Raw genomic sequence first — 23,288 nt, 5'->3', positions numbered from 1 at the left:
TTATTCATCTGCGTACTTACAACACTTGCCCACAGTGCAGCTGTTTGGTCCTACTGATAACTTGCGAGTGTCAGGCGTGTATCATCTGTGCAGGGGCGTAGGGAGGGGGCGGGGAGGGGGTGGAAGGGTGGAAGCTTCGGATTTCCCAACAATCACACTGGCATAACTTGTTAAAGTACATTATGTGAAGCAGGACACGAGGGGGCTTTAGAGGCAGTGGAAAGAGAAAGGAGTGCGGATTGTGAAGGGTACTCAAAACACAATTGTTTTCAAACTAACCAAGTTTTAAGGCAGAGACGAGAGAGTATGTGTGTTTGTGTGTGTGTGTGTGTGGGGGGGGGTGTTTTCTGTTTGCATGTAAAAATCTAGGGTGAAATCCGACAGACACCTCACCATACCTGACTTTAAGCACCTGTGCCCAACTATTTACTACATAATACATTTTTGAAGGGGATGCAACACCCCAAACATGCCCTTGAAGCATCGCCCCTGCATCTGTGCCAGGGGTTTCACATTTCAAACGTGTGCATTTCATTTTTGAACCAAGTATATATCAGTTGCACAGATGTTTGCGACTGTGTGCACTGAGTGTGAGGAGGGCAGCGCTACCAAGGCTCCATGTTTGTGGGCGCTATTCTCTGTATTGCAGGGGGCAGGTTATTATCGCTGGCCGTTCAAAGCGATAGAAAAATTATCGCCAGCTATCGCTGAATATTATCACCATGATAACGCTATATTTACAACGCATAGCGCTATGGCGATAATATTTCAGCGATATCGGTGTTTTCAATGGAACATCGCTGGTTTTCCAGCGATGTTCCATTGAAAACAGCGATAACATTGCTGATACGACCCTGTGGTCCTATCAGCATAATCCATATCCCATTAAAAGTATGCCTTAGTCAGGAATTTAACAGGTGTTTAATTCCTGAGTTAAGGCTGAGGTAGCGCGATTTTTTTTATCGCTGCACCTCCTTGTTAATATCGCGAAGCTGCCTTCACGATATTAACATGTGTTGTTTTCACAGCCACGCCTCTTTTGCATCTCATTAGCGATGCGAGGCTGTGAAAAAACGGGCTCTACATCAAGGAAACACGTGCTAGCGTGCCCTTGATGATATTGCGATACAATTATCGCCGCTTTTCGCCCAAAAACGGACGCTAAAGCGGCGATAATTATATCGCCAGCCCTTGCTAATATGCCCCTTAGTCTTTGCAGAGCACTGCAATTGAAAGGGTCTTGCGCCCCTCTTTTCTGTCCAGCCCTCCCTCTTTTGAAGTTTGTAATCTGGGATTGTATGCCCCTACACATGCAGCTGCCAGGAACCTTTGAGGCTGTTGTCACTTGATATTGTACTTTAGGACAAAAACCTGGACGAATGCAGCTCACTTCTTCTTGAACAGCTTCTCTTGTATTATTTGATGCACGTCCTTGTCTAGTTCTCGTTTCAGACAGCCATTAATATAAAAGGCTAGCCTGAACTATTTTTCTCGTAACAAGCATTGGCAACGCCAATTGTTGGCCTTGTCAAGCCACAGTTGTACAGCAGAACTAATTTTATGACAGCTAATCGTCAGTCCTGAAAGGCCTGAAGAATTGGGCAGAGTCAGTCTCATATCTCTCTCGTGCAAATGTGACTGAAGCTTCTTGCAAGCTGGCAGGCCTAACATTTGTTGGACAATGTCGTTCAAACTTGATTAAGAGACTGACCCTTCCCCAGGCACTCTGGCCTGTCAGAGGCATTGACCGATGAGTATTTTCACTGCTTTCCTCCTTCAATGAGCTCGGCTGTAGGGGCGGGAAGTGCCATCAGAAGCTTAGAGGGCCACTGAGTGGTCATGAAATGGTAAAACCTGAGCAGAAGGGGTTAAATTGATGGAGGTAGAAAAGTCTCGCTGTTGAAATAAACCCTGCCCGGGAGGAAAGCTCTGCAGGAAGCCCCGGCTTCCTGCAGGATAAAGGGCCTGGAGGGGCTAGGGCCGCTCCCTGCAGCGAGCAGGGAGGGGCTCACATAAACATCCGCATTCTTCCAGATCTTTAACTTAAGGGGGGGCTGTGTTCCACTTTCCCTCCTGCACTTCGCCTCACTTTTGTTTGCAAAACAACACACACACTTCACCCCGCCCCAAAAGGGCACAGAAAAGCTGGAGAATTCACGGGGAGCTGCTGTGCCCTTATGGATAAAAAGTGAGTGGTGGAATCCTTGAATGAGTCTGAGTCACTGGTAGTTCGTCTGTGGGACACTACAGTCCGCTGGTATATTGCTCACTGTGGGGGATATGTACAAGGAAGGGAAGGAGAGAGGCGTTAGGGGCTTGTACATATGCCCCTGTGTGTCTTTTAAGTCGCCAGCGAGGCCAGACTGTGAAGCAAAAGCAGCCCTGGAAAAAATATTCAAACTTGCCCCCTGGCATCTGGCCCACTTTCTCTCACTTGATCTGCCCACCCATGTTCTGCCTCTATCCTTTTTTCCTCTCTCTCCTTGATCTCTCCCCATCCCCTCTCTCTCTCTGTTTAGTCCTTCCACTGTGTCTGCTGTAATAATGTGACAAAGGCACCAGCAGTGTCGCTGGGACCAGTCTCCAAAGTCTTCAGCCCACCGGGGAAAGGCTCAGTGAGATATTCACCCGTTGTACCCTAACTGCCAGGACAGGTTCCCTCTGAACGGGAACAAGAGTCCTGCCCATCACCTTTTTCTTTTTTTGTTTTTCTCAGAGAGATGTCCTAAGCAAGGGAAGCCCTAAGTGTGGCTGGCTTGTCCGGGCATGGATCCCTCAGCTCACGGTGCTGACTTTGGCTCATGATCTGCAGGCCACGGCAGATGTCAGTGGTGACCATCGCGGCTATCGAGCCATCCCGCTGGCTTGTCAAGCATTACTTGCTGGTCCATGGCCCGCCTCTTTCTCCACAAACCATGCCCCTCTCCATCTTCTCTAGGTTTCAGTTTTAAGTGGGATACTGGGGTTTTCTAACCGGAGAGACTGATATGTGACTGACTGTACCCCAGCTCCACCAGCCTCTAGAGGTGGCAGATCATTCGCGTAACTCTATTTGGAGCGGCCTGAAATTGAAGTGTGAGCACTCATTCTCTTCGGCCTATCAGCAGCATTTGACACCGTACCCCATAAACTTTTGCTAAGCAGAATAAAAGTTATGGGTATCAAATGATATACCCTTGACTGGATCAACTCCTTCGTTAAAGACAGACCAAGCCTCATCTCTAGCCCCACATTCTCCTGCAAGCCATAAAGCATCCAGGAGCAGCCAGTGCACGTAAGAGCGGTGGGGTCGGGTGTGGGGGGGAATTCAGCATACGACGACAAGGGAAAATTAAATAAATAATTAATTTTCTCTCGTTGTCATCTGTCGAATCCCCCCACCCTGCCCCACCGCCCTTACTTACCTGCACGGGCCGCTCCTGACAGCATCGAGAAAGGAGTTCTGCACGGCTAGATTATCTCCTTGCTTCTTGCTTCTGTACTCATCGATTCTTCCAACATCACTTGCTACAACTACGCTGATGATACCTAGGAAAATTATGCTAATACATAGATCACCCCCTTATTTAATTGTTCTGCCATATTAGAAGTAAGCTGTTGGTGGGGCCTTTTTCTCTATCCATACTGTCAGGGGGCGTTTTTTAGTGGCACTTAGACGTTAGAGTTCTAGCACCCATAGTTTTTGATGCAAAGCCCGATCTACTAAGCTAGTCAGACCAGTCTTTGAGTCCAATAATAATGCCTCAATAATGCAGGCACTCATTTGGCAATTTTATTTTATTTCTTCAAACATTCAATGCATTGCGTGGGTGATGCACTATCCCACACACATCCACAGTTTGTCTAGGCATGGGATATTGTACTGAAAGGGTGGGCTTCCAATGCAAAATCTATGCTAAGTATCACACACACACACACCTTAGCACCCTGGTGTAAAGATTGTGTGCCAGCTCCGGGGATGAGAGCAGCAGGCGGCCATTTTTAATAAATATAGCTTTGCACTGCTTTCTTCCCCTTGCACAACGCAGTAGCTTTGGTTGCTGGGCCAAAAAATTACATATGTGCCCCAGCACGTAAGACATCATCCAAATGAGCATCACATGCAAACATGCTTATTATTTCATACCCTACTAAGTGAACTCATGTCAGTCCTTGTCTCCTTCTGTCCTATACTGATTGGGCTTTCAGAGTAAATTCTTCTGAGCCCATCCCACCATTCTCACTGAGTGGAGAGGTGTGGTGCAGCGCCCAGGGCATCTGACTTCGGAGCACAGGGTTCACGGTTCGATCCCCGGCTCCGGCGTCAGCTCAGCTCAGCACCATGTGACTCTGGGCAATAGCTCACTTAGTTTCCATGACGGCCCCCAGCGCCTTGAGACCCGTAAGGGTGAGTAGTTCGTGCTTTACAAATATGGCTTTACGATATCTCCATAAGCATGCTCCGATATATGCATAACTGTGTTCTCCAACAAACCTACTGTCATCCAATAACACAGAGCCTGATTCACAACGGTAAACGTACACTTTTGTGTAAGTTTCCTTTTTTTTTAGTATTCACAAACCACAAGTTTAATGTACAAACAGTAATTTTATGACTGTGTATACTCCGTACTTGTAGCAGAGACTCTGTACATAAAGATAGGCCTGTCGGGGCAGAAAGCTTCGTATGTAAAAGATAAGACAGTCCTATCTTTCTATGTGTGGAGTTTCCACCCGAGTGCGAGTCTCTGCAGTTGTAAAATTACTATTAATATAATTAAACTCGTAGTTTGTGAATACCAACCAAATTGTAAACCTACACAAAGGTGCAACTTTACCTTTGTGGATCAAGTCCACAGTCAGGTAGGGCAACCAAGCAATGAAATATTTAGGGGTGGGTGGAACTCATGGAATTTCACACCATAGAATTCCGCTGAGTTACATTGAAACTCTGTGGAGTTCTGCCTACTGGCGACAAAATGCACGTCGTGCTGCTCGTGGTGCTATTTAGCGCCTGTAGCACGTTCCACACTGAAAGTTAAACGGAAACTGGACACATGGTGAACAAGAGTGGGCAGCATTTTGAGTTGGTTTTTCTGCTGCTCGAGTAGAACATCTACTCAAGAAGCAGCCCTCTGACCGGGACCGCTCCCGCAACCGCTCACGTTAGAAAATCGTGCTGGAACACTGCCTAGTGCCTGGAAATCACGTTAGGGGACTCCAAATCTCGCTCGCACTCGTCAGCACGCGTGCAGGAGGCTCGCACTGTTCCTGTTGTATCGTGTTGCTCAAACGGGAAACACAATTCCACTATGGGCGATTGGTTTAATATGGCGGTAACTCTGCATTAAAATAGTAACGCGGAGTAACCAAATTCCTCTAGTTCTTCAAGTAGAATTTAAAAATTCCACCCGGGCCTAAAAATAAAACACTTTTTCGCCATTCTTTTTATTCTCAGATAGTCACATAGGATGCAAATCGATACATAACTAAAGCACCTGCGTCAATAAAAATTAATAACTAATTTTCCTCTAGACTAGAAACTGCCTCTAGTTAATTAGTATACCGACTCTAATAATGCTGTATAGTGTACGAATAACTGTACACAGCGAACACTACAAACTAACTCCGGGCCCCACAGAGTAGCACGCTACCCGTCTGCAATGCACTTCAGTGCCTTGTCAGGAGTACTAAGGGCTCCAAACATCAACAATATAATATAACTCCTGATTTCTCTTAAAGCCAGAACACTGGCCTTACTTTTAATGGATAAAAATGTTTTCTTCAGGTAAATTTCATGTGCTGTATGACACATGTTCTGTAAAAAGGAAAATACTTTTTTAAATGTATCTCCTCTTAGATTACCATCCCAACAGAAGACTTGAGGAAGCAGTACCTAGTAAGGAATTAAGGGGCATATTATCAAGACAGGCGATAAAATTATCGCCGCTTTAGCGGCAGAAAACAGCCGCTAAAACGGCGATAATGGGCTTGATAATATGCTCTATGGAATTCCAATTGAAGCCCAGGTTAGATGTCCTTCACATCTAACATGGGCTTCAATTGGAATTCCATAGAGCATATTATCAAGCCCATTATCGCCGTTTTAGCGGCTGTTTTCTGCCGCTAAAGCGGCGAGAATTTTATCGCCTGGCTTGATAATATGCCCCAAAATTGTTGCAAGAATAAAACTTTTAAACCCTCTTGGAAACAACAATTGATGGTAATGTTTTTGTAAATGTACATAATTGCTTCCACTTTGCACTCAAATATAAACAATACTGAAATGTGCTGTTCAGTTTCTCCTTTCTTGGCAAAGGGTAAATTTTTGTAGGAATGAGGGCGAGATGTTTGTTCCTGTGCTGGATCAGGAGGCCTGTCCCCAAAAGGCAGAAGATTTCTAGATCGAAGCAGGCCGTGTCCTCAAAATATTCCTGATTTGTGGAGGAGCAGAACTGGTCCCACATTGCCGCACAAACTGTTGATTTCTGACAATTTATTGAAACATATCATTTAATAACACATAAAGCACCCAAAGCCATAGTTAAAAGGGTTGTTTGCATTGAGTTAATTATACCCTGGCTAAGAAATATAGCTGGTTTATTAGAATATTGGTGCATTATTCACTGATCCATCACTAACAAGTCTTCATTGTATCTTCATTCTAGGTTACCACCTTCACAGTATCCTGATGTGCTGCGTCCTTATGCGGTTGACTCACACAGTCCAAGGATACGCGGAAGACACATGCCTTTGCAGCACAGTCACAAACTTCACCTCCTTTCGAACTGCCCCGGACCCCGAGGCCTGCTGCTTGAACTTCACCGGGTTTGCGATTGAACTTCTGGAATGGAGTCTTTTCAGCAGAGTGGTAGGAGTGAGAGTTATCGACCTTTCAAACTGTAGCATATCGCACATGGTAGATGCTAACTCGATTCCCAACATGTTGGAAGCATTGTATCTGAACGACAACCTCTTGGAAAAGCTTCCGATGGACTTCCTCAAAGATGCAGCCAACCTGAGCATTCTTCACCTGGAGAACAACAGGCTGGCAGAGCTGCCACAGTCATTTCTACAAGCATCAAACCACATCCAAGAAATCTACCTGGACTTCAATGACCTTGTGTCCATCCCACCTGGTGTATTCAAGCCATCTCTTGTCAGACTGGGGTTCTCCAACAACAGCTTGGAATGTACCTGCGCTTTATACAATATCGTTGAGAAGTATCCATCAGACAATACAAGCAGTGATGTACTTGGGGACTTGACCTGCAGCAGGCCCAAAAATGTCCGTGGCATGAACATCCAAAACGTCAAGAAAGGTGCTCTCTGCCGAACACACCAATTGATAGCGCTCTTCATCTGCCTGCCTCTGTTGTTACTATTGGGGGTGACGTGCTGCTGCCTCTGCTCTAGAAAAAAGAAAGATCGTTTTGCTGACAGCAGGCAGCAGTGCCACCTGGCAACAGTGGAGAGGAATGGATGCAAGAACCTGATAGAAAACCACAACTATATCCAATGCGACAACATGACCACTCCAACTAAGAAGGAGAAGAACGACCATGTGAAGGACCAGATGCTAATGAAGACCTCCACAGCCCTGCTGGGGAGCAGCAGGGATCTCTACGAAGAGGTGGAGATCAAGGTCGGGACATCTGCCGTGGCCAGCGATGAAAACCTGTACAAAGAGACACCAGGAGTGAAGATCACAGCAGTGGAGGAGGAAGAGGAAGAAAAAGATGATGTGGATGAGGCAGGAGGAAGCGAACCAGAAGCTGAAACCGTCAGCGTGACGGAGGTGCTGAAGAACTCTACGGATCGTGAGAAGCTTTACATGAACCAGTCGACGGATTATTACAACTTGGTCCCTGCCATTGAGCTGGAAGACTCTGACCACTTTGAGTATGAGAGCATCGACCTTCAATGAAGGCCATCTTGACTCAAGGATGTGGTCGTGTACTGAGTATGACTTACAGGAAGCTAAGAGGCGGCTACATGCAAAGGGCATGAAAGATTGTGGGACCATTGGCAAGGAGATCTTTCAGAGCCTTTGCTGGCAGAATAAAGGGGCACTGCGTCTATAACCAGTGTTAAACCCTGGAAAGGGCAAAGGCCATGCCAACACATCTCCAAATCAAGGATAGTGATTTTATTGTATCTGGGTGAGTGGGTGAATTGTGAAGTTGCGGAGAGAAGAGGGAGTGGAGGTTCAAAAGGCAACAACACCAGAATCACCAGTGCGAATGAATGTACAAGGGCGTAATACACGATAAGATTACCAACATATGCAAGGGTGTGGCGGAAGCATGAAGCAATCCACCTTCCTCAAAAAGTAGCAACTGAGCACATACAATATTTAAATACTTCCCTGAGCCTCTGACAGTAACAATCCCACATTAGTCTGATAACCATGGTGCGTTTCCTTGTTCACAGTTTTGTAATTATCGTTTTGTTTATTAGCCCTATCCCCAGCTCTGGAGTTCTGAGGATTCTGTTGACATACTCTCCTGAAAGTCTTCAGTAGGAGGGGAGCAGGAGGACATTTTGAGTCAAATGATGTCAGAGACAGAGGAAAAGCACACCTTTTCTTGAGCTATCTAGGGAGCCAGGCAAGCACAAAAAACCTGGCCCAGACCTAGTTTCCAAAGAAGTGTGGGATGTATAGCGCTTGCAATGTAAAATGTGGGTTGGCGCACTTGTGTCGCCCGCTCCCAGCACTATGTAGCACTGAGGAGCCTGAGCCAAAGTGGCAGGAGTGAAATATAAAAAAATAGCAGCAGAGGGGAGCTCGTGGTCACCTCTGTGGTGTCTCTAAGAGTTCTTCGAGGCGCTATAGGACTGAAATTGTGTTTTTTCTCCACATACCACCACTCATGAATGAAAGTAACCCAGGTGATCGAAGGAGAGTAAACACAGAGATCCTGGTGCCTTAGCAATGTATATAACACAGCAGCCGATAAGCCTTATCTTCAATGTTTGTGCAAAAACTCGACTTCTTTTTCTGCTTTGGAAACTTTTTTTAAAAAAATGATCCGTGCCTTAAATGTGACAAAAATGTGTAAAAATGTATGCAAATTTCGAAGACACTTAATGCACTGCATTGTGATGAGGCGTGGCTCTGGGGGTTCCCCCTTGTCTGTCCTTGCGTATCATTCCCCAGGGAGCACTTTGCTGATGGAAATTGACTGGACAGGGCCCAAAACCCCAAGAAGGAACATGTATGTAAGGCGTGTATCTTGTAAAGTGCTGAGACGTTGTTCTATAGGGTGCAGGTGCAACTTCCAGCAGACGAGGCCGACTGCCAGGAAACAGACTTGGTTTACCAATGAATGCAATCATGTTCTGTCCTTTGATGGTGGGGGAGGGGTGCAATGGCTAATGGGGGAGGGGTGTGGGGGGAGGGTGAGTCTATTCACTAGCCAATGCTCTTCCTATCTCTGCCCCCCCCCCCCCATCGAGACCTCCCTTATACCGACACCACACATCATGAAAATGGTGAACCAGCCACACATTCAAATGTTTTTACTCTGTGACATAAGAAATTTACTTCACGAGGGAGTGGCTATAACTTCCATAGCGTGCACGGCAGACTGGTAGACTTCTAGGCGCCGTCCGTTGGCGAGAGTGAGGAGGTTTACACAGGAAATAGGAACTCGGATAAGAAAGAAAGGAACAAAAATAAAAGTATGTAAAGGGATCATGGTGGCCGAGTGGGTGTGTGCTGTGATAACGCGCCTGCTCTTTGCTGGATTGGCACACGGCCTGTGACGTCAGCACGGTGATGCGATGCAGGGTTTGTCCTGCTCTGAAAGTCCTGAAGTCCCTACAGCATCCACCTCCTGGCTAAGTGCAGTATGCATGGTCTTTGAGGCCCTGCATCATAAGGGCCCCTCCCATTGAAGTCGCTTTTTCAATGGTACATTCCGGGGAGGCACCCGAGATCTTCCTCTTGTAAAAAAACGTATCATCCCCAGATTTCATAGGACTAGATGGGGTGGTCGCACCTCTTCGGTAGCGGCCGCCAAACTATGGACTTCCCTACCTAATTATATTTCAGATGCGGACTCTTTCTTGGTCTTTAAAAAATATCTGTAAACTTGGCTCTTCCCATCTTAGTTTCCTTTGTACTGGCCGCCTCTCTTCTGCTGGTCCTCTTTTTCCGCAATAGCGCCTTGACATCTATGGGTATTAGAGCGCTTTACAAATTGTATCCTCTCTTATCCTATCCTAGGGTGTGCCAAAGCCCGTGAAAGGTGAAAGATGGAGGACCGAGGCATGCGGGTGGTCAGGTGAAGGCCACAAGATACGCTAACTTCTCCCTTCACCCACCCCCAGTCACATTTCACCTTGCCGCTTCCTCTGAGCAGTGTGCTGGATCAGCCCCCCCACAGCACTATGCATGAAGAGGTGACAGCTCCTCCCCCCTGCCCGCCCCCTCCCTCAGTCTGGTCGCCCAGCTTCAGGATGCCCTGTGCCAGCTCTGGTGCCTGCCTCACCGTAGTGTCCTATGCCTGGCAAGTGCACCCTGTGCACTAGCATTGAAGCAATGTGCAGAGCCCACTGGGACCGGTGATGTCACTGCGTCACAGAGAAATATGGTCGACTCCAGAGACCTGCCACTGAGGGACAGGCCCAGTAAGAACAATTGGTACTGAGCCGAAACACTAGAACCCCAGCCCTAGGAGTTACTATCATCGCGAAATATTCTCCCTCCCTTAACTTCGTGCAAAATCCTGGACATTTCTCTTTGAAATACAGCAGAAGCGCCAGCAAGGCCAAAATAGCATCCTCTTATATTGGGACGCTCCTTACCGTGTTATGAAAGCTGTAAAAGTCCGTTGATTCCCCATCCGATTCAATCTGATGCTGCGCACTATCACGATATATTGTAGTAAAAAATGTAGCAACAGATGACATTAACTCCTGTAGGTTCGGTAGTGGAAAAGCATCGACCCAAGTAGCCTGTTCGAAACATCTCACGTCCAACAATAGTCTCAGAACCCCATCAGAATCGAGTGAACTCACGACCGGAGAAATCCAGTCGCAGCTTTCAATGGCTTCCGGTATGTCTTCATCACACAAGTCACAAAGCATTTCCTTCAATTTCTGTCTATAATTCAAAGGTACCTTCCTTACTTTTTGTCTTACTGGAATTACATTTTTGCAGAGAATAATTTTAGGCTTAAAATCCTTAAGCTTACCAAAGGTTCCGCAAAACACATCAGAAAATTCTTTCTTTAGTTCTTCATGCTCCACATCTGCTAAATGTGCATCTTGTCCGGAATACATTGTCCAATGCACTGTATACACTGGTGGATTCAACCTTGTATATCATTTAATTCTCAAATCCGTAATATTTGGCCAACGCAAAGTCATTGGACATTTGTCAGCAACATACACCCTGCCATGACATTTTCTAGATTCAAATTCCAGATCCGCCCAAACAAACCCCACAACAGGAATTCTATGACCGGTGTAACTTCCCGGACAAATTTATGTAACTCCTTCCATCGCCACAACCTGTCAAACTTATCCTTGCTCATTATGGTGTACCAGAAGAACAAGCTCGGGTTTTGGCTATATAGCAGCAAGGCCAAGCTCATTATGGTGTACCAAGCACATGAATCCACCAATGCTTCCACTGGAATGCCATCAATGCATAAAATACAGCCAGCCCAACTCACGGGTACCTTCATACTACATGCAGATTCATCCTGCACACTTAACACCAACCCTTGCATACTCGACTCCTCTTCCAATGCACTCTCAGCAATATGATCAGCCTTGCTTCCTTTCCTCTTGCAAACTCCCTTCTTCTTGCACATACTGAGCTGGGCACTCTTTAGAATTGGCTAAATGGTCATTAGATCCACATCTATAACGTGACAACCCTTTGATGTCACCACCAGTTTTCCCTACTTCAAAGCTCTTCCCTTTGTCCTATCCATCCTTCACATGGGCCCCCCTTACATTGATGGCTCCTGGACCCTCATTCTCTTTCCTTACAGCTTTTATGCATCTTTCAGAAACCTCTCTACTTCTTGCTACATCCACCGCCGCTGTCAATGTCATTTCACCGCATGACCATAACTTCCCCTGTATTTCTTTAGATTCAGTTTTCATAAGTATCTGATCTCTCAGAACTTGATCCTATGACATATGTTCAAAAGCACATGACACAGCTGATCCTCTCGAAGCTGCAACAGATTGGTTGATCATTTCCTCCTCTTTCTGTGCTCTGGAATAAAATGCATACCTCTCCATAACCACATACATTTTCTTTCCATACCTCTCATGCACTTGTTTAATGGCACTCTGATTAACGTCTACATTACTAGGATTTTCTGATGGGAGTAAATTCTTAAATTCTCTTAACCCTTTATCTCCTAATCTGCGCTCTAGTAATGATAGCCGCCTTTCAGGAAAACAGCCACCCTCCTCTAAAACCCCCAGATAAGCTCCAAACATATCAAGCCATGACTCCCATTGAATGGGAGCATCGTCAGGTTCAGACAAAAATGGTGGTGGTTTGCTGGCCATAACACACCACTACATCATCTCAATGCTCAATATCAAGAATAAAACAAAGGATAAAAACGAAACAATAACCCCCAACGATGTAATAACACAAGATTAATAACTAAAGCATACAAATCACAAAATTAAATCATACATTCAAGGGAGTGGTGTGTAAATCACGGGAAACTGGAAACCCGATAATTAGCACTGGCCATCCTCGCTGGAATTTTCATTAAGGTGTGCCCATCATCAGAGAGCCAATGACCAGCACAAGAACACACGGTGTGCCAATCACCGAACAAAATGGCTGCAGATGCAACAGCAATTCCAAAGAAAAATGCATACTGTAGTAAGGTGTCACACGCCACGTGATATACATAAGGGCATGCTGCAAAACACACCAGCAATCCTGACACAGGTCTACTTCTGAACTAACATACAGTCTACACAGGTCTACCACGAAATCATTACACACTCATGTCGCACTACCACTCAACCATTACACGGGCTGCAAAGCTGTACCACCGAACCAGTATTCAAGCCAAACAGCTCTACCGTGGTGCAATTACACAAACCCCACAGCACTACCACAGATGCAGGATACAATCCCTCAGCTCTGCCACAAAACAATCGCACAGGTCCATCAGCTCCATTGCTGAACCATTACACAGGTCCCTCAGTTCTGCCACTGAACTGTTACACGCTCACGTAGCAGTACCACTGAGTTATTACGCAGATTCCACTGCTCGATCACTGAACCACTTCACAGGTCCCTCACCACTTTAGGACGGAAACACTGCATACGCCATACAGCCCTATTGGTGAACAAACCCACAGGTTCCAGGGCCATACCTCTGTATACCACTGGTACACAGGCCACGCAGCTCTACCAATGGATCAGTACACAGACCACGCAGCACTGCCACTGACCCAATACACAGGCATGTATGACCACCATTGAACCCTAACATAGGCATGTATAGCCACCACTGAACCAATACACAGGCATGTAGGACTACCACTGAACCAATACACAGGCATGTAGGACTGCCACTGAAACAATAAACAGGCATGTATGACCACCACTGAATGACTTAAGAGGACACGCAGTTGTATCACTGAACCAGTTATCAGGCTAAGGCCACATAACTCTGTTTCTGAATCAGTATACAGGTCCCACAGCTCTATTAGAGAACCTTTAAACGTTTCACAGCTGTACCCCTGAAGATGTATACTGCCATGTAGTTCTACTTTTAAAACAGTATGCTGTCCACAAAGCTCTGCCACTGAACCCATACACTGTCCACAAAGCTCTGCCACTGAACCCGTACACTGGCCACAAAAAGCTCTGCCACTGAACCCGTACACTGGCCACACAGCTCGCACTGAACCCATACACTGTCCACAAAGCTCTGTCACTGAACCCATACACTGGCCACAAAGCTCTGCCACTGAACCCATACACTGGCCACAAAGCTCTGCCACTGAACCCATACACTGGCCACAAAGCTCTGCCACTGAACCCATACACTGGCCACAAAGCTCTGCCACTGAACCCATACACTGGCCACACAGCTCTGCCACTGAACCCATACACTGGCCACACAGCTCGCACTGAACCCATACACTGGCCACAAAGCTCTGCCACTGAACCCGTACACTGGCCACAAAGCTCTGCCACTGAACCCGTACACTGGCCACACAGCTCGCACTGAACCCATACACTGTCCACAAAGCTCTGCCACTGAACCCATACACTGGCCACAAAGCTCTGCCACTGAACCCATACACTGGCCACAAAGCTCTGCCACTGAACCCATACACTGGCCACAAAGCTCTGCCACTGAACCCATACACTGGCCACAAAGCTCTGCCACTGAACCCGTACACTGGCCACAAAGCTCTGCCACTGAACCCGTAACTGGCCACACAGCTCGCACTGAACCCATACACTGTCCACAAAGCTCTGCCACTGAACCCATACACTGGCCACAAAGCTCTGCCACTGAACCCATACACTGGCCACAAAGCTCTGCCACTGAACCCATACACTGGCCACAAAGCTCTGCCACTGAACCCATACACTGGCCACACAGCTCTGCCACTGAACCCATACACTGGCCACAAAGCTCTGCCACTGAACCCATACACTGGCCACAAAGCTCTGCCACTGAACCCATACACTGGCCACAAAGCTCTGCCACTGAACCCATACACTGGCCACACAGCTCTGCCACTGAACCCATACACTGGCCACACAGCTCGCACTGAACCCATACACTGGCCACAAAGCTCTGCCACTGAACCCATACACTGGCCACACAGCTCTGCCACTGAACCCATACACTGGCCACACAGCTCTGCCACTGAACCCATACACTGGCCACACAGCTCGCACTGAACCCATACACTGGCCACAAAGCTCTGCCACTGAACCCATACACTGGCCACACAGCTCTGCCACTGAACCCATACACTGGCCACACAGCTCTGCCACTGAACCCATACACTGGCCACACAGCTCGCACTGAACCCATACACTGGCCACAAAGCTCTGCCACTGAACCCATACACTGGCCACACAGCTCTGCCACTGAACCCGTACACTGGCCACACAGCTCGCACTGAACCCTTAGAGGGCCTCCCAGCTCTGTCAGTGAAACAATATGCAACCTTTTCAGCTCTACCACTGAAACATTATAGAGCCTCCGAGTTCCACAACTGAATCCTGATACAGGCTTCCGGCTCTACCACTAAACCTTATGCAGCTTCCCAGCTCTAACATTGAAACCTTAGACAGCCTTCCAACTCATCCACTGAAGCCTTCCAACTCTACCATTGAAACCTTAGACAACTTCCCAGCTTTACCACTGAGGCCTTATTCAGCCTTTCAAAGATGTCTACCATTGAAGCTGTGTACAGCTCTGCCACTGAAACCTTCCAAAGCCTTTCGACTCTACCACTGAATCCTTATAGATACTCCCAGCGTGACCACGGAAACCCTACGCATCCTCCCAGCTCTACAGCTGAATCCTTACAGACCCTTCCAACTTTACGTAAGCACTACATACATATATGATAAAATGCTGTACAACCACTGAAGCCTTGTGGAGGCTCCACCTCCACCATGGAGACCTTATATCGCTCTCGAGCTCGACCGCTGAGCAGGTGAACGCGCCCGCATCAATGTTACCCAAAGACAGACAGAATCCCAACTTTAGGAGGCGCTCATGCTCACCGCGTGCTGGGAACTCTCACAGCTTTGTGTTGGAGATGGTCCACCATGTGCTGGCAACAACAACCCCCGGGAGAGGCTGCACGCCCAGGCTATTTTCAACTATTAAACGCTCTGCGGCAATGAGTCTTCCTCTTCAAAGAGTCTAGAGGAGGCAGAGATGTTTTTGGAAGGCTATAAAGCAAGGAGAGGGGTAATAAGTTCTCATTATGAAGCTTGTAAGACTTGGACAGACCACAATGTTGGTTTTGTGCAAAACCTCCACTCTCATGGTGCCTTCGACTATGCAAAGGGACCATCAGGAACCCACTGGTTATCCGGGAGCACTACACCATGGCAAAAACCTTCTTCTGTATTTATACTTTTGTATATGTGATTTATGGGTAAAAATAAAGTATTTTGTTGTATCTTTTTACCTCTGTGATAATTTTTTGCACGGACAGGTATTTACTAAACGATGGCTAGAGTGGTGCTGCAGACCGCGAACGTTTCGAAAATTCATTGGAGTGAGAACAAATTAGCTTATTTTTATGACATCACAGGAAGTGATGTCAAACACACTTGGACAACAATGATAACACAAGAAGTGACTGGTGAAATAATAAAAAAGTATTGAAAATAAAAGTAAAATGAAGGAAACTACAGTAAAACTTCAATAAGGGAGAGTGATGGATGCGGAAGTAGTGGAGCAACACTCTGACGTGTCTGAAGGAGCTGCTTACCTTTACTGAAGCAGTCTGTAGAAGGGCTTTCTTTGTGGTAGAATTACCTCCATAAAGTCTTTACAGCTTTAAGAACTTGTCCTGCACATGGCAAAGCATTTAAAAGAGGTGCATTAGAGTTCAAGTTCTAGTCCTTCTTACCCGATGTGACATTTAACCTGTTGTTGGTAAGAGCTCAATCTAACCCCAAAATGTGTGACTCTCACTCAACGAGTGACACTTAGAGCCAGAGTTACCACATACTCACACAGCGCAGTGCAGCAGCTGCAAATACTGCGTTGCGTGAAAAGGAGAGAGGAGGTGAGCGCCATATTTACAGAAATATGGCACTCTCCTCCCCTCTCCCTGATGCCGGCATTGAAATCACCATCTGTGTGCCACAGAGACACCTTTGTGCCATATGCAAGGGTGTCTCCATGAGTCTAGCATAGGTTTTGTACTGGAAGGGAACCGTTCCAGTACAAAATACTATGCACAGACTGACTTTAACCCTTTTCCCTCTTTGTATGTGTGTTGTAAAGTGCAGCAAACGTACAAAGTCAGAAAAATGAAGGAGAAATGAAAGCATTTTGTTGCACCTACTTCATAAGGGCACAGTTTCCTGAAGCTAAACCCTGTCTACTTTATTTAGTAAATAGGGTCAGAAACCTTGGAACCTGGGGGCGCCCATGTTCCACCCAAGGTACGCCCCCTTGGCGCTAAGTAATATAAAGAAGCGATTTGCACTTTGATACTTTTGTGACCTACACATGGCAAAAAATCTTAGTAAATCTTGTACCCAAAGTCTCTGGGTGCTGATATCATGGTGCAAAAGTCACATGGGGTCTGGTGGATATCCCATCACTTCCGGGAAAAGGATTAGATGTCAACTGAGATCCCCTAGGGAAAAGTGACCTTGCTATCCATGATTAGAAACATCACTTCTGGTTTTACAGAATAGATCTCTGCACCACAGATCCTCTGACCAAGGGAGCTTTCATTGCTCTGACTAAGAGATGGTTTCAAATCATTTTGGAAACACATGGCTCTGAATGGAACCATGCTTCGCTATGTGAGATTGTGCCTTCAGATGGAACCATGCAGCATTTGCACCTCGAACCATGCTTCTACAGACGGATGGGCGACAATGTTCAGCACTGCTCCCCACTGATGTTCACTTGCACGTCCAGCCTTTGGCAGGCCTGGCCTATCCCCATACAGGCCAATGTAACTTTTCTGTTGGTGGTACACAGAAGGTCCTTAGAGATTAATCTTCTGAAATGCAAGAGTACAGCTGCAGCAGAAATGGTTTCTCGAATTCAACTACATTGAAGAGTAGATGTGATATTGATGAAACCGAAATTAAGGCATAGACCCAGACCGACATGATATTGCCCTAGTTGCCAAAAGAAGCAACTCCAAGCGAAAGCCATATACATTTTTGCCTGAATCAATAACCCATTTACAAGGTAAGAAAATAAAGCCAGCCAAAGTTTCCTAAGTACCTCAGATTGCTGGTGCCCCAATCAGAGAGCTGGGGCAATTCTTAACTAAAAATGAACTAAGTATAACAAGGAATAAGTCATGAGTAGTGATGTGGAAGCCAATGTGATAGGATCCAAGCTTTAACCTCACTGACAAGGCCTAAAAGTATGAAACCGTCCTGAGGATGCTTGTGTACCCTTTTGGGGGGCACTTGCTTTGCAGTTTGGGATGGACTGTTCCCACGAGGAGCAGGGTGGGTCATTACCCATATTCATATGGTAGATCTCAGTCTAGAATGCTAAACTGAGGGGCATATGTACAAGGAAGTGGTGGAGAGAGGCATTAGCCCTCCTAGCTTAACACCTCACTCTGCCACTTCTGAAACACAAGGCTGTACCATATTTACAAGAATGTGGTACAGCCGTGCATTTCCCCCTGCGATGGCGCTACACTTAGCAGTGTAGAGCCAACGCAGGTACCCTTGCACCATAGTTCAAGGGTGTCTGCGTGCAGGGGAGGATTGTTTATGTGCAGGAAGGTGTCTCTTCTTGCACATAAACAATCCTAAAATGCTATTTGTCACGTCTATGTGTGCTGCTTCATGCACAAAATGGCATTTTATTTACAGATTGTTTATGTACAGGAAGGGTGACCTTCCTGTACATAAACAATCCATGTCAGTTTGCTTTTTCTATGAGTGCTGCACAAGGCAACACACATGGAAATAGCAAAAACGAGAAGAAATATTGGATTTCTCCTTGTTTCACCAAGTTAGAACCAGGTTTTCAATTATCTTAATTTTGGCGCTGCCTCCTATGTACGCTTCCCTTGTACATAGCGGGCAGCGTCAAAATCAATGGGTGTTGCGGTGGAACGCCCATCGCAACACCCACTGCCCACACCCCTCATGCTAACCATAGAGTGAAAGTGGGCCTTATTTACAAGGCAGCGTTAAGCTACGTTAAGAGGCTTAATGCTGCCTTGTAAATAAGGCTAAGCCCCTATCACCACAGGAACATCAGTAAAAGTGACGTTGTGGTGGAGATAGGGGCTTGTACATATGCCCCTGAGTGACATAAGAATGGAATGGAAATACACCTAGAATAAGCCCCAGTGGTTTAGACCATCTTTTTTTTTTTCTTTATCATCTTTATTTCGACTTAAAAATGTCATAAAAGAGATCACAATACAATACCAGCACAAATCATTACAAATTGTGAAATAAAAGCCATAAAAGTTATTAGTCATAAAAACATTTTCTTCAGTTATACAAAAGGTCAACTGGAAGTCCCACTCCTCGTTAATAGCCTTCATGCACCTTAAGCTAAACATCGGTACACTGAATCTCATTTTACCACATAATTTCTTCGGATATTCCACATGGCAGCTAAAATTTTACTTACAGCAAAAACAATTGGTGGGGATAGGTCAGTTTTTAATATTCGATAAGAATGCAAACAATGCCTAATCCCCAGGTTTCTGCATATGGGAATGATCCACTTCTTCCTAGTCTTCCGATAGGAAGGACAGAAGAACATTACATGAATATCATTCTCCAGCTCCTCGGTGCAAGCTGGACAATTTTTGAGAGTAGGTGGGTACCATCTGCTGGTAAGGGCTCTGATTGGTAGGTAGTCGTGTATCCATTGGAGAAACAGCTTCCTTAGGCCAGTGGGACTAATGTCGTCCAGCACGGTCTCCATCTTGTAGTACTCTTTCGTTATTATGAATGTGCTGGACAATGTCCCCATTTGGTCATTCAGTAAGCGAGCAATTGGGAATTTTAACAATTCCAAGAGTTCTTGCCTGTAACTCAAAAGTTCAGGGGTTACCCAAAGGCGCCTCCAGAAAGTTAGAGGCTTTAGGCCCAATTCCTCCTTTAGTGATCTTAATCCCAAATCAAGCCTGAGGGGAAGAAGGGGTGTGCTAATAGGCAGGGAAGCCAGCTGCCTAAGAAACTTGTTTTCCGTGGCTGTAATTGCAGGGGCACAATTGTGGCCCCACAGTTCACCACCATAGGTTATCGCCCCACGTGCCTGCATTTTGTAAATTTCGAGAGGGGGCCCAATGGGTTTTGTCATGGATTTATTCCATAGTTTAAGGATCCCCCCCACCTTTTGAGTTAACTTTAACTGGGATTTGGTCTGGTGTTGAGCCCAGGTCATATTTTCGTTAAGAGTCAAACCCAGATACTCGAACGTCTGGACTCTTTCCAGGCGCAGACCATCTATAGCAGGGTTTGGGCGGGATGTCTTCGGAGGATTCAAAATCATAAATTTCGTTTTGGCCGTATTTATTTCCAGCCCCCGGTCGTGGCAAAAAGAGACAAAACCATCCAAGACTCGCTGAATACCCATTGGTGTCTTAGCGAGTAACAGGGTATCATCAGCGAACATAATCGCTGAAATCCCTGTACCAGCAAGCCTTGGGGCGTCTCTATTGGGGACCGCATTCAGATGGGAGATTACTCAGTTTACATAGAGGCAGAACAGGGTTGGCGCCAAAACGCAACCCTGCCTAACCCCCCTGCCAACGGAGAAGCTAGATGACAAATTGCCTTCTCTCCCACACCTGACCCTTGCGAAATTATGAGCATGGAGTCGTATTATGATATCCAAAAGGGGAGCTGGGATTCCTGGCTCCCGTAAAACATTCCAGAGTTTCCTGCGTGGGACCAGATCGAAGGCCGCACGCAGGTCTACGAAGACAGTATATAATGAACCACCCTCAACCTTGACCGTTATGCAGAAGAGCATAGCCAGTCTGAAAATCTGGTCAGTGGTGGATACGCTCTTTCTGAAACCCGCCTGATACTGACTTAGGATCTCAGAGTCCTCCATCCAGTCCAGCAGGCGGTCCAAAATCAGCCTTGCGAAGAGTTTCTGATCTACATCTATTAGGCTGATTGGCCTGTAGTTGGCTGGTAGCAGAGGCGACCCCTTCTTAAAAATAGGGACTACCTCTGCTCCCAGCCAAGTACTTGGGACCGCCATACCTCCAGAGATTGCATTAAATATTGTTAAAAGATAGGGAGCCCAAACCCCAGGTTCGTGTTTATAGAGATCTCCCGGGACCTTGTCCAACCCTGGTGCTTTGCCCACAGGGAGCTTGGATATAGCAGCCCAGACCTCGCCCAGAGTAAAAACTAATCTCGGATGAGCCATTGACGTGGCTGGTCAACAAATCACCCGGAGGGACCTCCATACAGGAATTGTCCCCCTTATACAGAGTGCTAAAGTGTTCTTCCCATACCTCTGCAGCAATGTTCGGCATCACTGCTAGCTCTGGTTCAACCGAGCCAGTGGTCACAATCTGCCAAAACTTCTGTGCATCCTTACCCGCTAGGGCTGATGTTAACCTAGCCCAATTTTCGTTCCCCCACTCAAGCTTGGCATGATAGATTAGCTGCCGGTATACTTGCCTCCTATATTGAATGAGATCCCTGCTTGTATTATCTTTCAATGCATCAAGGAGTTCTCTCTTCGCCAATCTACATGCCCTGTTATACCAGGATGGCTTCCTTCCTACCCTTTTCCCACTAGGGCCTGGGGGATTTAAGATATCTGAGAGACTATTAAATAGTGACTTATTAAGTTCTCCCAGTCTTTCATAAAAATCAAACGCAGGTTGTTGCTCAATAAGAGCGACTACATCAACCAATACTGGGCTGACACTGCCATACAGTTCGCATAATCCCTCGGGATTGTCGACCAGCTTGTCCCATCTTACCCTACGTCTGTTACTAGACAGGATAACCCTGCTAGATGTATCAGACTGCGATAATGAACTACCCTTACACACGCCTGGTGCGGAGAAATCCAGGATCAAGGGGTTATGGTCGCTCTCTCCCCTAGATACCACCCTAAAGTCTAGAACTCTGTTCCAAGCCCCGCACTCAACAAAAATATAGTCAAGTTGTGCCTCCCTCCCTGCCTTATTAAAGGTGGGCATAGACCATCACCTTTTTGTGTGTTAAAAAAATCTACAAACACAGACCCCCCCAGGATATCGCAATTTCCCGATTTGAAATAGAATCGCAACATCAGCAATTTTGCAAAAATGCCGCAATTTTTAACACAAGTGTCTGCAAAAAACAGACCCTCTCTCTAATGCCTCTGCGATGCCGCTGAGACAGTAAAAGGAGGGTGAGGCAGCAGAGGTGTTAATTTAATTTGCCGTCTGCCTTTGAAAAAGCCCCGCCTGTGCAATTGTCCTACGACTCCTACCTGCTCTGCAGCTGCTTGGACCTCATTTCCATTCGTCCTTAACCTCCCCCCATGTCTCTTATTATTTTTATTCTTGTTCAGTGAACGTGGCCGAAGGGCATTTGGCCACATTGCCTCTCTCCTCTACCAACCATAGCCAGACTGGCAGTAGCGGGCACCGGGCATGTCCCCTGTGGGCTGCCAGGGTGGGTTGGAGGCCGGTTTTGGACCCCTGGGGGCCATTTTTGTTACCAGGCCGGTTTTGCAGCATAGCTGCTATATCAGCCCCCTGTAACAAAAGCAGCTGTTTTCCATGCACACAGACCGTCCCCATCCGCCCCCACCCCTCCTCTTGCGGCTGGTGTGACTCAATTGCCAGGGCCAGTTTGCCTTTCCGGTCTGGCCCTGCTGCCAACTCCCACTTTTCTGCTGTTCTGCAACTCTTCTCTTGTTCCCCTCCTCCGATGACTAATCTGGCCCTAGCACCACTGCCCGACTCTTATGCCCCCCTCCTCCACTTCTGTGCCCCCACCTAAACCTCCAGGTACGCAAGCTGTCCAGTGCCAGAAAGAAGAGGTTTTATATTTTATTCTGCACTCTGTGGCATCAGACAGCCGCCACTTCGAGGGTTGTGCTACTGGAGACGCTGGGAGGTTAAAAACTGTGACATAGCACATTTTCCAATAGTGACAGAGCACAGGTTGCATAGTATTTTTGTGGCAGACACATTTTCTGCCTACTTCAAAAAATGCTGTAGATTTTGAGGTTTTGGGCCACAAATATAGTATTTATTTACTACAAAAGTTCCCACCTGAAGCCTCAAAACCCTGGGGGGGAAGGGGGTCTGCAAAGAGTTCCGACATCAGGCTCCCTGGCCATTTCTCATAGGAGCAAGAGCAAAATTCAGTTGATGACAACCACTATTACCCTGGAACAAGAGTCAAATGTGTCTCAACAATGTTGCCAAAACTGCACAGTCTATTGATAAAACCAACAGGGTTGTATGATGAAATATCGCCAACAAAAATATCGGTGACAAAAATATTGCCCCAAAAATATCGAGGACACAACTATCGACTTTACATACTTGGGGGCCTATTACGATGTCGGTCATAAGGCCTCCTACCTCAGACCCCTTTGTATGTAAAGTCAAAAATATTGGCA

General features: G+C 46.6%; 1 protein-coding gene across 1 annotated transcript in view; it reads left to right on the top strand.

Moving 5' to 3' along the window:
• LOC146835211 (uncharacterized) overlaps positions 1-16,148 on the top strand; it is a 134,731-nt gene extending 118,583 nt beyond the window's left edge. The window contains exon 2 of the mRNA XM_085602801.1: positions 6,648-16,148. Within this exon, the coding sequence (XP_085458927.1) occupies positions 6,648-7,906 (1,259 nt within the window). The 3' untranslated portion in view covers positions 7,907-16,148. The remainder of the gene's footprint in view (positions 1-6,647) is intronic.
• Positions 16,149-23,288: the final 7,140 nt, after the last annotated feature.

This window comes from Triturus cristatus, chromosome 4_2 (assembly GCF_964204655.1).
Source record: "Triturus cristatus chromosome 4_2, aTriCri1.1, whole genome shotgun sequence".
NCBI lineage: Eukaryota > Metazoa > Chordata > Amphibia > Caudata > Salamandridae > Triturus > Triturus cristatus.
The sequence above is the reverse complement of the archived record's forward strand: the minus strand, read 5'-3'. Positions and strand labels throughout refer to the sequence as shown.